Raw genomic sequence first — 16,828 nt, 5'->3', positions numbered from 1 at the left:
CAGGCTTCAGACAAGAGGCAGGGGGAGACAAACTGTAAATAACAATGAAATGAGCAAAGAGCAAAGCAAAAACAGTCGAAGTTCACTGAAAGCAGTTATTAAGAAGCTCCTTCTTTTTCCTTGTTTTCTTATATATTACTAGTTCTGTGTCATTTTGTCTCTCTGCAGCTGCAAACACTAAGAAAAACCTATTTTTAAACTGAAAGCAACGCTGCTGTGAAGTCAGATGGTCGCATGAGCCAGGGTCTTGAATAATCATCAGCTTTGCCATTAATAATTTGTACCCATCAGGTTGCCTGTCAGGTGATAGGATTCCAAAGGCCATGCCCTTAGCTGTCATGGGTGAAAGGAAGCAGCATTCCTGCCTGCCATGGTTCCAGCAGTGCCAGGGGCAGACCCTGGCATCCTCCGATGGCCAGGCAAGAGATGGTCAACACATTTTCCTCTTCCATTTTTATACTGACATGAATTCAGCTATTTTGTGCACATGTATCAAACAACATCTTTGCAGAAGGGCAACACTTAGAGTGGCCCATTTCAAATGCAGAATTTTTACTTTTAAATCTTAATAGCTTAAAGTAATTTTCCATCACATAAAGACCATACCCATTACTTTTCTGGGAGAAGGGCAAAGGACAAGATTGGACAGTCATGTGGATATTACACTTTTAAAGGAAATTAAAAATGGAACTTCACGAGTCTGACTTAGAACTTTCAAGCCAGCCCAGGAATAGCCTACGTAAAAGCAGTAAAAAGAAAGAAAATTTGAGCATCAAGGAAAAAGCAAACTGTGTGTTCTGATAACTTTGTGCATTTCAGATTTCCCATGAAGTTACTAACCTAGCAGCACTTTAAGTTTAATCATCTCAGATGACAGACAAGTTCAGGTCAGAGTTTTACTGTTCTCTTCAGTGAATGGAGCAGAAGACATTGTTCTTGTTTCGTATTACTGACACAGCTTACAAGGTAGTCGAGCCTCAAAATAACGTACCATCTAAAATATACAGTAGAGGAAAAGCATTAAGGTAATGGAAATTCACCATTTCTGATGTTCCAAACATATAAATAGAACCTGAGTCAGTACATTAGACAATTGACTGGCTTTGCTTGAATGCACTCAGGAATAAATGGAAACATCCTTATTTCCTATCCCAAGGGGCAATTATTTCAGAGCCTGCTTTTATGCGTTAATAAAAAGCAAGATTCCATTGTCTGGTAGCTAAAATCTCTTACTGTATATGCTGTATAAGCAGCACAGCAGCAGAAACAGGAAAACAACACCAACAAAAAGCAAAACTCTAGCATCATATTCTCTAAACAAACTCTTCCCATACCTAGCGTATTTATATATATGTATGCTATGTATATTTACATATATAGAATATATATATAAAAATCAATAAAAACAAACAGAATGGTGTAATTCGTATATTTTAGAAGTTCTGTTAGACATCACATGTCCTGGCTACGCTTGTGTCTACAGATGGTCCAAAGTGCTTATTTCTCAAATGCTACAATGAGCCTAACAAATGCAAAGACTGGAATTTCACACCTCTTTAGGAGAGAAGGGGACCGGATTGCAGCTCAAAAAAGCTAGCTTCCTCCTTGCTCACCACCAAAATATTCATTCATTTCTTTGAGCTTCCCTTTCCCCCCACCCCGTGCACCTTCAGTCATTTTCCTTTATCCTTTAAAGGAAAAAAGAACATAAAAATTTATAAACCAAGTCATCAGAAATGGCACATATTGCCTCTTCTCCATGTCTGCAAAAGAAACGCACTGCCACAACCTGAACCAAATTCTTACTCACAGTTATTGTCCAGCATCACCATTCCTAATGTTTGTCCTAGCTACACTCCTGACAGACCTGGTACTCAAATGCCAAGGACAAGCTGAAGCCCAGGTTCATGGTCTTGGTTTTTCAGAAAGGACCAGAAAAAAAAAGAAGCAACCCACCCTTTCCCCTTAGGAGGGTTTGTTTGGCTATTTTACATCCAAGGCACTAAATGCCACCAAAAGCCTCAAATTCTGCCTCCCCACTACCACACAGAGCACACTGGGGACTTTCTACAAAACGCTGTGAACTTCCTCAAATCAGCAGAACTGGGCTGAAAGCAGACGAGAGACGTCAGATCTCACACCCCGGGACTTTGCAAATATTTGTCATAGGAGACAATAAAGTCAGATTCATCAGAAAACAAAGCAGGCGAGATCAATCTTGCAGTTTGTGTTTAAGCTGCTTGTTTAAATAGGCAGCCTGCATGATAGTGACATCTTAAGAAAAAAGATTCTTGGAGATACATGTTTAATTGAAACCATCAGTTTTACTGGCAAACAGCTCCATATTTCTGTTCTGTTAATCTGAACAAAGTGCTGCAATTATGATTCAATACATAATGTCCTCTAGTGCTGCTCGCCCCACATTCCCAAAGTATAGAAAGAAAACTGGTTTCAGTTAACAAAACATTCCATGCTTCTATCCAGAATACTTTTATTATATGGTTATCATATACATCAGAATTATATTGGGAACATTTACAAATATGTAAAGAGAGTTCAGAACCTCCATTATTCACATACACACTAACTCACACACTCATTTTGCATGTTTAGTCAGTTACCAGGTGAATGATCCACAAAATTTTTGCTTTGTGAGCATACACCTCAGATTAAATCTAATCTTCAGTGGCAAGAATTGAGATATTAAAAAGTCTTAAATACCCTGTATAACATACCTGTGCATAAACCTAAAGATATGTTTAGCTTACCCATTACCTTTGAAATACTTACCAAAATTAACATTTGAAACCCATTTATAAAAACAAAAAGTATTAAAAAGTTCACCATTATTTACAAATCCGATTAAATTACACATAAATAAATATTTACATTCAACACACTGCTCCCCTTAATACACATAAAGCCTCCCTGGAAAGTTTTTTGGCCTTAATAGGCAAAAAAAAGAAAATATTCAAAAGAGTTATGTGCCTATTCTTTCAAGCTCGCCCCAATTTAAAAACAATATAAATATGTCAATAAAGCTGCAATGTCCTCAACACAGAATTTCCTAAAAGCAGTTTCATTCTGAACTATTCTTCGTTTAAAAAACAGAATAAAGTCAAGATAAGATTCACTGCAGCAAAAAATTGCTGCAGCAATGAAGCCTGAATATTCCCATTAAAAAAAAAAAAAATAAAAATCAGCATGTCAAATGCCATCAGGTAACTTTTAAGTTGAGCAGGATTTTAGTACTCTCCTATGGTAATGTGAAAATAAAAAGGAAAAACTACAAAAAAAAACAAAACCCCCCACAGAATAATCTTACTATTTTCAGGTGTTTATAAAAACTTTTAATGTACATAAATCTATATATCATTGTTTAATACTGCTTTATTGTTACTGTTGCATTTAGAGAGAATAAAACCCTGAAATTGTATCAGATAACGAATAGGCTTCCATCTAAAATCTGCATCATAAAAACTATACATGAACCTGGTCACCACTAGATACTTAGATGTGGAAAAGAAATCTAAATATATCTCTTTGTATATTTCCATCAAAACCCCTTTATAGCACCACTTTTACAGCAAAGGATTTCAAGACGCTTGTACCAAGTACTTATCTTCTGGTAATTGCTTCCACAGATAAGGGATACTGCAGCTTTTAGAAAGACTTGTCTCATGGATCCAGGAAGAGTGATGATCCTGAATAAGATGAATTTTTTTCCACCCTTTTTCCCTCTTTTCTTTAAGAAGAAAAAAAAAAGAAAAAGAAAACCACCAAAAAAACCAAATTTCTACGTTCCCCCTGGCAAGAAGATCCCAGTCTGTGCTTAGGAGGAAGAGTTTAAAGTCTGGTTTCCCTCCTTTTACTTCCTGTGCTTATCCATTTTATCAATGGTTTTGTTGGTTTCTGCAGGGCTCTGGTCGCCAGCGTTCATGTATGTTTTGTCTGCTATTTTTAATGCTTCATTTAGGTAGTTCTGGACGGATGTCATGGCAGCACAGATGGCAGCGCTCCCAAAGCCATGCGTGATCAGGCTAAAATGAGTCAAACAGCCCTGGATGCCAGGGTCCAAGATGGGACTAGGTCTCGTGTTTCCAAGAGGAGTTCTGTCCTGAGTGAGGAGGTCTGTGAATTCCTTACAGATCTGCCTGCAAGACACAAAGTGATCACACTTTACACCACGATGAGAATTTATGCAAAAGCAAATAAATAAAGAAAACCAACAGAAAATCCATAGCAAGTACTTGGCAGTTCTGCGGAATTAAGAGGTTTCAGAAATTCATTACTCCATCAGCGACAGTGTCTATAAGCCTATTTATTAGCACCAGTTCCTGATGAGCCTGCTGTTATATTTATGTCACTAAACCCACACAGACTCCTCAAAATAATCTCTCCACCTCTGGTGTCTGGCTGGCTCTGTGTCATTTGCTCTAGATTTCAAGGGGGGAGTGGGAATTTAGGACTAGTTTCTATGAGAACATCCACAGCTGCAGTTAAATGATTTAGAAAGACTAAAGCAGCTCAATAGAATGTTCAAGTCAGTTATGCACATTACACATATACACCCTCTTAAAGAGAGACCTGGGCCCTGATCCTGCAAACACTAACACATATGCCTGGCAAAACATGAATGGTTAATAACGCTCAAGCATATGTTGTTTGCTGCTTACAAATCTGTCCCCTTGATGAGATTTCACAGGAGCTGAGCAATCTTAACAGAATCACTTTATCAGAATTTGTCAATCACAAACGTCTTCCAAAAAAGATTCTTGTTATCAGTGCCAATAACAAAACCAATAATGAAAATACTAGGAGCAGAAGGAGCAGAGCTCAGTAAAAAGCAAGATGTTCAAGCTATAGGAAAGAGAGGTGCTATATAACTGAATTTCTGATAAATATTCCTTTACATAGGATATATCTTGTAAAAGAAGACCTCTTTCAGGAAGGCTGGATTAATTCAACACCAGGAGGAGTGTGTTTTTCATGCCTTATCCAAGTCCAAATTCAGGGCAATTCAACAGTTTAGACAGGCTTTTCTCAGAGACTCTTGCAGAGCGAGCGTGCTTTCAAAAGCAAGGAATTACATCAACCCCAAAACAGACATCTCAGACCAGAAAGGATTGTGAACTGAAGGCTTTGTTAAACCTCAGCCTGGGAAGACAGCAAGCACTCCAGCCACTGGTTTAAGACAAGCATAACCCAACACAGATATTTCCTACCAAAGACCTGTCCAGTGCATGGTTTGTTTACAGTTACAAGTGTCTGTAGAACAGCCATAACATCTTCTCTCCCTTAGCCTTTCCTCTTTATCAAGGCTTGTAGAAGGAATTTAGTTAAGCACAATGACACATCTACCAAAGGTTGGCTTTCACTGAACTATAAAGAACTTCAGCCAAACTTCCCCAAAAAGGGACTACCCATGACTCTTGACTCTTAAGGGCCCAATGGGAGAAACCTGTGTGCTGATACTGCCAGAAGCAGTTGTGAGTACACAGGTCCCGAGCTTCCCTTGCATCCAGCATGCCCACCAGTAACTCTCCTTGGAGGTGCCCCTCTGGGCTGCACGTACACAGAGGGGGGGTGAACCAGCTCCTGTTCCCAGTCCTGACACTGCCTCACTTTTCCAGGCTGCACCTCTCTACAGGCCCTCCACCTTGGGACACTTACGGACAGTTTTCCCCTAAAGATATAGCTAAAGACTTTTTCCTTAAGTATATAGGACTTTTTCCTTAAGTTTTTGCTACTGTTAAAAGGAATAAAAAGACAGAACTAGTCCAAACTGCTTTAGAGTTGTCATCCAGGGTTGTTATTATTATTACTGGTTCAGATAAAATAAGTTGTCATAGTTGAATTCAAACCAAAACCAAATTAAAAAAAAACATTCCCAGATTAAAGTTGCACATGAAAATTACTGTATTCACCCAGTCATAGGTACTCATGATCATACAAAAGCATCTTTAAAAAGACGAAAAAAAAGTCCCAAGCCCCAAACTTACTTTGCAGCAAGAAGCATATTCTTCCTGTTTGCCATTTCGTTACGGCCCATGTGTGGTCTAGTTAGATATTCGGCCACTGCTTTGGAAGGAAACTCTGTCTCACATACATAACCAAAATCACGAGCAAGATGTACAGCTTCACCTGGTGTGGGAAAAAGGGAATGCTTATTAAGTTTAGCAGCATCTATTTATTATAAGGAGATCAAGGGAGTTAAGGGAAGTGCTGTGATTTTTGAGGTATACTGATTTGGAAAGGGTCACTGCTGTTACCACCATACCACTCCTTACCATTTTCTAATTGATAGATCAGTGTTTCTTCATAAGTTTACATCAAGAAAAAAATATCTACATGGTGACCACTACAAAAAAATAATCATTCTCCTGCCTCTATAACTAGAAGGAAAAATTCCCACCTCTCTCCAGATGAACTGCGCAGCAGACTAGAAGTCAGGCTAGATCACATTGTCCACCGAGATTTAAAAAAACCTGGCAACTGTATTCCATTTACATAATAAAAGATTTACCAGTCTAGAATCTTTTCTGAACACTGATAAGCATTTTCATACAGAATATGAACTGAAACTGGTGTAATTAGAGCACTTTTTTTTTTCCATTAAGGTAGTGTAATCAGGCTTAAAAGAATAGATTGCCATGACCAGTGCATTACCTGTAAGGTATGTGCGTACACATGCACATGCATAAGCTCTCTTAAACCCAACTTCCAAAGTTTTTAAATGGAAACTGCTATATTATCTTAGCTAAAGTGAAATAGCAGTAAGGTATTAGATGATAATTCAACTTTTCAATTGCTGCTTCCATTCCTATTAAATTGTACCACTACCAGGAGCTGCTTTAAACAGGAACATAAAACAACCACACACATACATATACAGCCTTCAAGTCAGCTTAGCTGATAGAGGGTTCATACAACATGTTACAGATTAAAGGGGCTCCAGTTTCTTATCAGGAAGTCAGAAGCTATAAATCTCACTTTATATGCTTGTTTATTAGAAAAGCTGCTGAGGACACCTCTGAGGTAGGGCTAGGTGCTAGAGTCAGCTGCCCAGATTTTTACAGTTTCTCAGTAAGGAACTAAACCCACTAATGTGATGAGTTTCACCCCTTTTGCCTGTCCCTGCCCACAAACCCTGAAATAACCAACCCCCCCCCCCAGCCTCAAGAAATAGACTGCACAGGGATGCATTTTGAATGTCCTGGCATGTAGGAGTTACTGCATCCCTGCCAGCATCCCTGTGATGCAGCCATGAGGAAGAGGAGCACCAGCTGGGTTTGTGGAGGTAGGGCTCTGCGGCCAAGGGCATAGCAACCAAATTTGAACGGAGAAGAAGGGGAGAGGAACCTCTCAAAGGCAACACCAGCTGTTAGTTGCTGCAGAGTCTCCATTGTACTCCCTTTAAAACAAACGAAACCCTCTCTATTTATTATGCTCATCGACTTCCTAGCCTTTCTATGCTTTGCCTACAGGATAAAAGCTGTACACAAGGGAAAAAAAATTATTTTTAAGACACATTCAAGACTGACCTTCCACCAAAGATGTCAATAGTGTCACATTTGCAGCTTTCCTTCTACCAGCAGGAAGATTCAAGCCAATTTTATCCAGTTTTTCCCTTAATGATCTGCCACCGTTTTTAGATTTAGCTCTGTAATTAAAGAGGAAAAAAAAAAAGTCCTTATTTATCTTCAGGGAACACTTCTTTTTAAAGATGAGAAATTCCAGTTACTGACATTCAATAGGGTTCTACTTGGGAGGGAATAAAGACTATGCTCTTTTTAAGTGACCTAGTTTTTAAATGCCCTATGACAAACCAGCCAGGATGAAATACAGCAGAGGTCAAAATCAAAATGCTTCTAACTGCACCAAAGCAAACAGCTGTAGAACGATTACAAGCCAAATTAAGTGTATGCAAAAAAGGACATACAAAGTGTCCTTGTAATGATTAGTCAAGACCAGGAGATTTAATCCAAAAATCATTCCATGGGGAATAAGTTTGTCACAGGAATAAGAAAGCTCCATGAGCCATTTTTGAGACAAAAATTCAACTTTAAACAGAGAACAAGAATTGCTGTCAGAGCTGTTAATAGCACTTCTCGAGAAGTAGCAGAAGTGCAAAGAAGTTTTATTTCCAAAGCCCATTAGGATTCAGTGTTGCTGGGCTTCTTAAAAATCAGAAATTCACTACAAGGCTTTCTGAGCTCCTCGTTATGCTAATCCGGCTGCTCACACAAGCACAAGGAAAAATCACAGACAATAGACAGGATGGGGACGGCTGGGAGAGGAGTGGGAGCCTACCTACCTTCGGAGTACTCCTCCCAGCAAAGAGGCATTGAGGCATTCGGGGGGTGAGAGCCGCCTCTGCACCTCTGCTACTGTCACTTTGTATTTCGATGTGGAGCTCAGGAGGGAAAGTCTGCCCGGAACCGAACAAAATACTTCATTGGGGTTTATGACCACTCCAATTAGTCCATCCTTTTGGCAGGGAAGACTCAGAGCACTGTTTTTCGTTAAGGAAATGGGACCTGTGGGACGAGAAGGGAAAACAGGTATTTTATAAAAGGGAGAAATAGGAAGGGGAAAGTGAATTTCCTTTCTACAAAAGAAGACCAGGAGAGAGATTTCGTTCTGTGCTAAATGCACACACCACTGCCCCCCCCCATCCCCAGCATTTATCTGCAGCACAGGGCTCTGCTGCAGCCAAAAAGTCCCCTCAACTAATCCTAAGCAGCTGTATTTTGCCACACTAAATTTCAAGGAGCTGCCGAATGCAACTAAGGACACTTTCAAAAAACGCACAAATCCCCACGTCTCTGGAGCAGCACGCTGCAAGTTAGCAAACGCATGCTCATAGAAAGCCCGATTCAACTACAGACTCCAAATCAGCATCCTTCACTGCTGCCAAAAACCCTTTTGAGCTGGAGCAGAGAGAAGCCTTCCAGCTCCTGCTGGGCTTCACCTTCCACCACGCGCACGCAGATGTAAGAAACTGCCTTTGGAATTTAATCCAAACAAATTCGTAACAGACAACACGGCGGAGAGAGGGATGGAGCCCAGAGGAGAACTGAAAGTAAAACGTTGCTCCTTAACGGCTTCAGCCTTTAAGTAAACAGGGACCAAAAAGGCTTGGCAACACTGTCAGCCACACATCCAGGCTTTCCATCCCGGGTGTATTCACCCGTTAACCTGGCGGCAGCACCGATCGGAAAGGGTTAAAGAGCCGAGGTCGGCCCTGCTCCCCGGAGGGGGAAAGATTTTTCAGTGGTGCATCTGACAACGAAATTATTCTCCCATGAGCTAAAGGCAGCAATCAGCGCTCTGACAAACACTTCTGCTTTTCCTCAGCCAGGTTTTTGTTTGAAGTCTTCACAGGAAACTTCCACCGATTTATTTTTTTTTTAAGCACAAATTTGTTTAAAAACAAAAGCAGGAAAGGAAAAAAAGAAAAAAGAAAAGAAAAAAACTCTAAATGGCTGTAAATCGAGTCAATGCATCTTTCTCCTTCCTTAAAACCTCAGCTACAAAGCAATTTCGATTAAGGTAAAACCGAGGAGGCTTATGCCAGCGATCTCGTTGCCTTCTTCAGTCTTGTGAAGAAGTTGAAGGAAAAACAATAACAAAAACAAAAAAGCCGTCTTCGAGTGCTACAACAAAAAGAGCCCAACCAAAACCAAAATAACTCAAAAGTCAGCCCAGTGTCCCTTTACATGCGTACTCCAGGGCAGCATTACATTTGATCCAAGGTTCTGGTTTCGATTAAGGCCGCATACAAGGGCAGGGGCTATTCCGAGGGGGAAGACCGGGGTCCCCCTGCCCAGGGTTTGTCCCCACCGGCGCTTCCCTCGGATGGCGTTAGACAGAAAAATCCAGCGACTGCGAAAGCGCAATAAAAACTTCTCCCTCCCGATCCGAAAGGATTTGTCTTTTGAAAGATAATAAGGCGTCAATTCACAGGTGCGTCATTAAACTTTTTAACTATTGACAAGGGAAAGTAAACTGCAGTGCCACCTTACTGACCTTTTCTAATGACTGTCTGGTCATGCATTAGTAAGTGTTGATCTTCCACGTTCTGGAAAGAGAAAGGGGAGAAAGTTTCGCACCTTGAACAGCTGAGAAAAAGGAGACGGGGGCTTTCGGGGGACACCCCCACCCCACGCGTCCCCATTTTCAGAGCAGACGAGGAGAAAAGGCGGGTTTCGCTCCAAGGACGGGGACAGGGCAGGCGAAGGCGCAGAAGAGGACGGTGCCCTGCTCCGCCGCAGGGCGTCCGGGCATCCCGCGGGGTGGAGGGGGATACAGAACCCTTACCTGCACCTCCTCCATCTGGTGAGCCATGTCGTGCAGGCCCAGGTTATCGGCCAGTGCGGAAGCATCCAGCCCGTGCCCGTGGGGCAGGAGCAGCTCGGAGCGGCGGTACGTTTCCCTGCGGGCGCCGGCGGAGCCGCTCTCCAGCGCCGAGAGGTGCGGGACGAGGCCGGGGCGGCCGTGGGGGGCGAGGCCGGGAGGGTCCTGGCTCTGCCGGCTGGGCCAAGGGCTTTGCTGCTGGCTGGGGGGCGGCGGCGGCGGCTGGTGCAGCGGGTTGATGGAGAAGGGGTCCCCGAGGTGGGAGTAAGGGTCGCTGGACTGGGAGTAAGGCAGCGGCTGGTACGGCGGGGGGAAGTAAGGGGGCTGGAAGTCGGAGGCGCCCGAGTGGGAGAGCGGCGGAGCCGGGCTGTACAGGTGTTGGCTGACCGCAGAGAGGTGCGGAAGCCGCGGGTTCCCGTTGCTGCTCCCATCATGACGGTCCTGGAAAGCACAGAGGGATGGGGGAGAGCGGAGCCGGCCGTCAGCTGGGGGGCTGACGGGCAGCGGCCCGGATCCAGGGGGAGGCACTTGCCGGTCCCGGGGAAGGAGAGGAGAGAAGCGAAGAGCAGCCCAGCTCCTGCCCAGGAGCCTTCTCTTTTTAAGGCACATCGCGAAATAAGTCAGCCCCACTCCCAGGAAGAGATTACAAACCAGTTCTGTGTGCTATCCTCACCGCGACTACAGCAGACTAACCCTCACGCTTGTGCAAGTCATTGGGAGGATCATTAAAATAAGACAAATTCAAATCAGAGACGCTGCCCGATTTCCGCCGGTCTGCCCCGGCTGGGGAGGAGACTCCGGGGCCGGGAGCTGCGGACCCGCCGCCCTTGGGGAGAAGGCCCCAGTACCGTGTCGTCCCCCCCGGCTCGCCCGAGGCCCCGGGAGCCGCTCGGAAAGGGCAGCGGGAGGGGAAGGCGGTGTCCCATTCCAGCCGTCCCGTCTCCGCTTCTCCCCCGATTCCAAATCTCAGCAGTCAGGAGCTGAAATGTCTACATTGAACTGATCCAGGGATTTAGCAGCTTCTGGCTTCACGGTCATTAAAATAACAGGGCTAGTTAGTAAGAGGTGAATGGGGTCCCAATGGAGCGTGAAGCGGGAACTGCAGCTAATCTGTAGGAGCCAAGCAGGCGGACCAGAACCACGGCCGCTTTCGAAGAGATCAAAACCCGGGCGGGGAACGCCTCACTGGAGTGGGAAACGCTCCCGCGGAGGGGAGCGTGGGAAGGAAGAACGGCGCAGGGCTCAGCCCCGCCACAGCGGCTACCTGCGGGCCGGCTGCCCCGCACTCGCCTATCCGGACCGGGCCAACGGGATGAGGATTTTGGGGGGTCTCGGTCCCGCGCTCCGCCAGCACGTCTGGGGGCTACAGGCACCGGTGCCCCTGCCGCTGCCTCCTGCCCCTCTGCTTGTGCCCCTAGACCGCTCAAAGGGGACACTCCGAGCCCGGAAGGCGCAGCTCCGCCGGGCCGGTGGGGGATGCGGGAGGGGAGCTCCCTTCTGCCAGGCGGGGCTTTCACCCCGTTTTGTTTCAGAGTTCAAAAATTAGAAAAGTAGAATTCGCCTCTCTGAAGGAAAACATGAAAACGCAAACCGGGATTCCTCGGGAAGGGTCAAGCCCCGCTCGGGGGGACGGCGGGATAGCCGGAACAGAAGGGGATGGATGGTGGGGGGGCGGCGGACCTCCGCGCTGCCCCAGGCCGGACCCCCTTCCTTAGTGCCGCCCCTCCCCATAGTTCTCACCTCGCAGTCCTCTTCATACTTGACATTATCTGCTAGCTTCCACAACATGGCGTCCAGCGTCCAAACCAGGTGTGTGGTACCGAAAACAGACGAGAGCTCAGCCCCCCCCCACGGGCGGTAAATCCACGTCGGCGCTGGGGAAGAGGAGCTGCCCCCCGGACGGAGCTCAGTTGGCAGGCATGAAGGCAGATGATGGACTAAACCTCCGCGTTTATGGTCACTCGGGTTTTTTTCCCTGCCCAGACGCCCTTAATGGCAATAGGATTATCATAACTCCTCCCCAGGGATGGCTCGGGAGCCGCGGCCGCCAGCCATTCAGGAGAGAGCGCGCAGCTTCAAGCCACTCCTTCCGCGTTGCTCTCCGCGCCCGCGGAGGAGTGAGGAGGCAGCGCGGAGTCGGAACTGGACACCCCTCAGTGCCCCCGGAGCGCTTCTTGTGCAGCCCTGACCCGCAAAGAGGAGTCACGCGTGAACACCCCCTAACACCCCCCTGCAAAGAGACTGCCCCCTAAAGTTCACCACGTGTTGGATTAGTTGTGTGTTGGGGGGGGGGGGGGGGGTTGTATTTCCACCTCCACGCATAGAAGGACTTTGCAGAGGTCGGCGTGGGGAGGCGCAGCTCCCAAGTCGTCGTCGTCGTCTTCCCCCCCCCCCCCCGCTCGGAGGCTTCTGAGCGAAATAAACTCCCCAAAAGTCCTCCTTGCAAAAGCGAAAAGGTCCGAGCGCCAGCCTGAGCCCAATCTGCATAATTGCCAAGAGTTTGAATTACTGATTACAACTTGTAAGCTACCGATGTTTAAGGTATAATTTACTTAATTATCCGACAAGATTATTGCAGTTGTGCTGGATCCCCGGTAGGTAAAGCAGCACTGATTCAGCGTCCTCGATTCGGGGCTGCGCGAATGGTGCCACCGGTTCCTCGCATCTTTATTATTTTTATGTTTCTCCTAACGAAAATGATGCCCGTCTAATCTTTTCGCTCTCACTCGGGGCTGGGGAAGCAGGTGGGAGGTGAGACAGACATTTTCGGACGCCGGGAGCTCACTTTCATTTAAGCTTTGAAAATACTTCCCTGCCAAATTGCTACCTTTCTGCAGCCATTTGATCTATGCAGTTATGGTGTCAGACAAAATGAACATCGTTTTCAACAGCAACGACTTCTCCCAGTGTTTTAAAGTGCATCCGGATCGCTGCTCATTTACATGAGAGGAGCAAGTGGTTGTTTTTTTATGGCAGGGACAAAAGCTGACCCGGGGACTGGGCTGGCCGCGGAGATCTGGGCTATCAGCGCCGGGACCAGCCGCCCCAGAGCTGTTATTAAAGGCCGCAGATAGATCCATGTCTTCGGGTTTAAACCTGTTCACACTTCCCCTTTTTTCCCTAAAGATCAGGGAACTAAAAAAGTAAAGAAAGTAGAAAAATAACAATAATTTAAAAAAAAAAAAACACCCACACAGGAATAATAATTAAAGCAAAAAAAAAAAAAAACAACAAAACCACGAAAACAAAACAACAACAAAACAAACAAACAAACAAAAAAAACCCTCCATCCAACGAAATGAATGATCTAAAACTAAACCCGAGGAGGATGGGGGTGCTGGGGTAGGTGTTATCTGCCTTATCTAGCACGCAGGTGCTGATTTGCAGCAGCTGCATTAAGCCCATCATCATCATCAGGGACTCCGCATTATCATTTTTGGCGGAGTCTCTATTTATTCCCCCCCCCCCGATGGTGTTTTTCTTCCAGGGATGTTTCTTTGAAATGCAGTTCGTGACGATTATTAGCGAGTGTGCTTGCGCTGCTCCTGGCGTCATTAAGACTGGGAATCTAAATAATAAAAGACAGGGGGAGCTTAAAGTTCATTTGTATTAAAGGGACAAGATGGATTTAGAAAGAAACGAGGAAGGGAACCGTCGAGCTTCCCAGATTTGAGATCAGCTCCTCTTCCTCCCGAAAAGTCCCTGTATTGTAGCAATGTTGGTCATTTTTATTAGAACTTTAGAAATCAAGTTTTCTTTCTGCTCAGAAATGTCACCCAAAGAGGGGACCATGATTTTCTCACTCTTTAGAATTGTCAAGGTCTGAACACCTTCGGTTTGCTTCCTTTGGTGGCCAGAATCACGGAGATGAATCCACTTTCTTATTATTTGCTGTGTGTATGTAAATAATATTTGTAAATAAAGGCATGGAAGATGATGAGGGATTTATAAGAAATTATCTAAATAAGGCGACCAAAACAAGCACTTGGCTTCTTAGAAAACAATCCGAGAGAGCAGAGGAGACGCTAAACACGGCAAGTTTGAGACAAACTTTCCCGTGCATCCACTTGCTCCTCGGTCTCCGCTCGCAGCAGCGGCAGCTGCCGGGGATAGGCACAGGGCTCGGGGCTCCGCAGTAAGCAGACAGCAGGGCACGGGCAGGCCCTGGCTCTGCCTGCCGCCTCCCGTGGGGTGCCCGGCGGGGAGCAGGGTCCTCCGCGCCCGGCTCCTCCGCGCAGGTGATGCCGCCCCAGGGCCGAGCGCGGCTCCTGCCGCGGGTGCTCCCGAGGGATGCGCTGATGAAACAAACGCCCGGCACCCGGGCAGCTCAGCGGCGTGTCCTGCAGGGTGAACGGGGAGTTGGCATTAGCGCCTTTGGAGCCGCGCTCTCTCGCCGAAAAGCGGCTTCTGCCCCCCACCCTCCCCGTTGATGGCGCAAGCCAGCGGAGCAAGGGGCTGACAGGGGCCACCGGCAAAGCTCGCCGGCCGTGCCCCCCCACCCCACCCCGTGGAGCCCTCCTTTTCCAGGGACCTGAAAGGCACCGGCAGCCAGGGCTGCTGCAGGGACCGGGCGCTTCCCTGGGGGTTCCCTTAGGGACCACGGGTCAGGGCTCTTCAGGAACCGAGCAGTCGGGGAGGCAGCTCCTGGCAGGTGGCAGCTTTATTTACTTGTTAAATAAATAAACACATAAAAAAGGTGCCCTCACTTTGGGGACATCCCCTGTTTCCCATGAAAGAGGGTTTCTTGCTTCCTGGGGGCTCAGTTCTCCGCACACCCCTCTTTTTTACGAGGACGCAGGTTCCCATGGGGGCCCACAAATCCCCCCGAGGTGTGAGCACGCTTTCCGGAGAGAGACAGAGCCACTGCCGAGCCTCTTGTCACATCCAGGATTTTTCCTATTTGGCAGCAATTAAAAGAGAGCGTGGGGATCCTAATTAGTTACATCCCTCTTCCTCTAAAAATTATTTAAACATACACGTATCTTGTATCCTTAATGAGACTCCAGCAACCTGTCCGGGTTGTCGCCTCTGCTCCTCCAGCGCTGTACAAAGGGAGCTGCTGCCCCGCGGCCCCGGCAGAGTTTCCGTGTAACTTCCACCCCTAGCCCGCGGGGCGGAAAGCGGGTTGTCGTGTGTGTGTCCCGGCACGGAGCCCGCAGCACAGAGACAGAACACACCCCCCGCTTTACCCCCATAGTCGGCGTCCTCCATGGCTGCCTCCATGGCGGGGTCGCGGATACCTGAGCGCGGAGCTGCGCGCTGCATATGCACTCTCTTCCCCCCTCGCCCCGGCTTATGCCCCCCAACCCCGGCCACCTCCCGGCCTCCCCAGCCCCGGAGCTCCCCCCGCCGGGCTGCTTTCTCGGCGGCTGCCTCGCAGGGTCCTTCCCCGCTGCTGGACGGCTCGGATCTGCCCGAGGCGAAGCTGGGATACTTTAAGGGTTTTTTTTGCCGCAGATCCGCCGTTTCCCCTCCCTTTACTGCGCCCCGGGGGATGAATGCGTGAGTTCGTGCTTCCCCGTGGCTACTCGCACCGGGAGCATCCCTGACCTACGGAACCTCTTCCCCGCCTTCCCTAGCCCCTGGAGGGCAGCGACCGCTGGGGAGCCGCTGTCTCAACTGCTTCGGCAGCGGTCCCGTCCGCCTCCACCTTCCCGAAGCTCCCTCAGCCCCGTCGGGCCCCATGGACACCCACACCGGTGGCACACCGGTACTTGAGGTGCAGTGGGGGAGACCGAAGCTGAAGGCGCCGGCCCCAGCCGTCGCTCTCCCGCAGCTTGCTCCCCAGCAGAGAAAGCGAAGATCTTTGGGAGAGCGGATGGGGGTGCACCGTCGAGCGGCCACCACCTGCCCAGCTCCTGCCTCAGGTTCCAGCCCCTGCAGGAGCCGAGAAGAAAGCGTGCCCACAGAGCGGCTAGTTTTCTCGCAGCCTATTAATTTGCTTAATAAACACGATTCCAGCTAAGTGTTTTTCCTGCTCCTTCCCAGTGCAGCTGCAGGAGTAGAGTCCCCCGGCCAGAGCACACCGTGAGCCCGCAGCAGGAGAATGTGTTTAGCAATTCACGACTGAAGTGACAGACTGACGCTCTCGGGCCCTGGGTCAGGCGCTGGATGTGGCAGAGGTTCAGCAGCGATGAGCTGCCTCGGGCTCCTGCAAAGGAGTTCCTCTGGCTTTTGCACTGCAGTTCCATCAGTCTGGATGGTTTGCGGCAGGAGATGGATACCTGGGAAGCAGGGAGCTCACGGGCTGCCTGCAGCCATGGCGTGGGGCAGGAGTGTGCAAGACACAAATTCCCAGCCTGTCCCTGTCCTTGGGGCAAGGGATGACCACCACTGTGTTTACCTCGGTCTTCTCATTCGTAAACCAGGGTTAATGATCCCAGTGCTGGCCAGAGCTGGATTCCTATGAGCTGGGACCAAGGGAGAAGTGAGAGCTGTGGTCCCCAGGGCCCTTGGATCTGTGCCCAGT

At 47.6% G+C, this 16,828-nt stretch overlaps 1 protein-coding gene across 1 annotated transcript; it reads right to left on the bottom strand.

Moving 5' to 3' along the window:
• Positions 1-3,297: 3,297 nt before the first annotated feature.
• TFAP2C (transcription factor AP-2 gamma) lies at positions 3,298-12,539 on the bottom strand. Its single transcript, XM_061441662.1, has 7 exons — positions 12,100-12,539; positions 10,324-10,800; positions 10,033-10,084; positions 8,318-8,540; positions 7,545-7,663; positions 6,003-6,144; positions 3,298-4,154 (listed from the first exon to the last, which is right to left on the bottom strand). Exons 1-7 carry the CDS (start codon positions 12,145-12,147, stop codon positions 3,869-3,871), a joined length of 1,347 nt encoding a protein of 448 aa, XP_061297646.1. The 5' UTR covers positions 12,148-12,539; the 3' UTR covers positions 3,298-3,868.
• Positions 12,540-16,828: the final 4,289 nt, after the last annotated feature.

The sequence above is a fragment of the Pezoporus flaviventris genome, unplaced genomic scaffold (genome assembly GCF_033815535.1).
Source record: "Pezoporus flaviventris isolate CSIRO_AGI_PZ_B2104156 unplaced genomic scaffold, CSIRO_AGI_Pfla_v1 ptg000213l, whole genome shotgun sequence".
NCBI lineage: Eukaryota > Metazoa > Chordata > Aves > Psittaciformes > Psittacidae > Pezoporus > Pezoporus flaviventris.
This window is presented reverse-complemented; position numbering and strand designations above follow the sequence as displayed.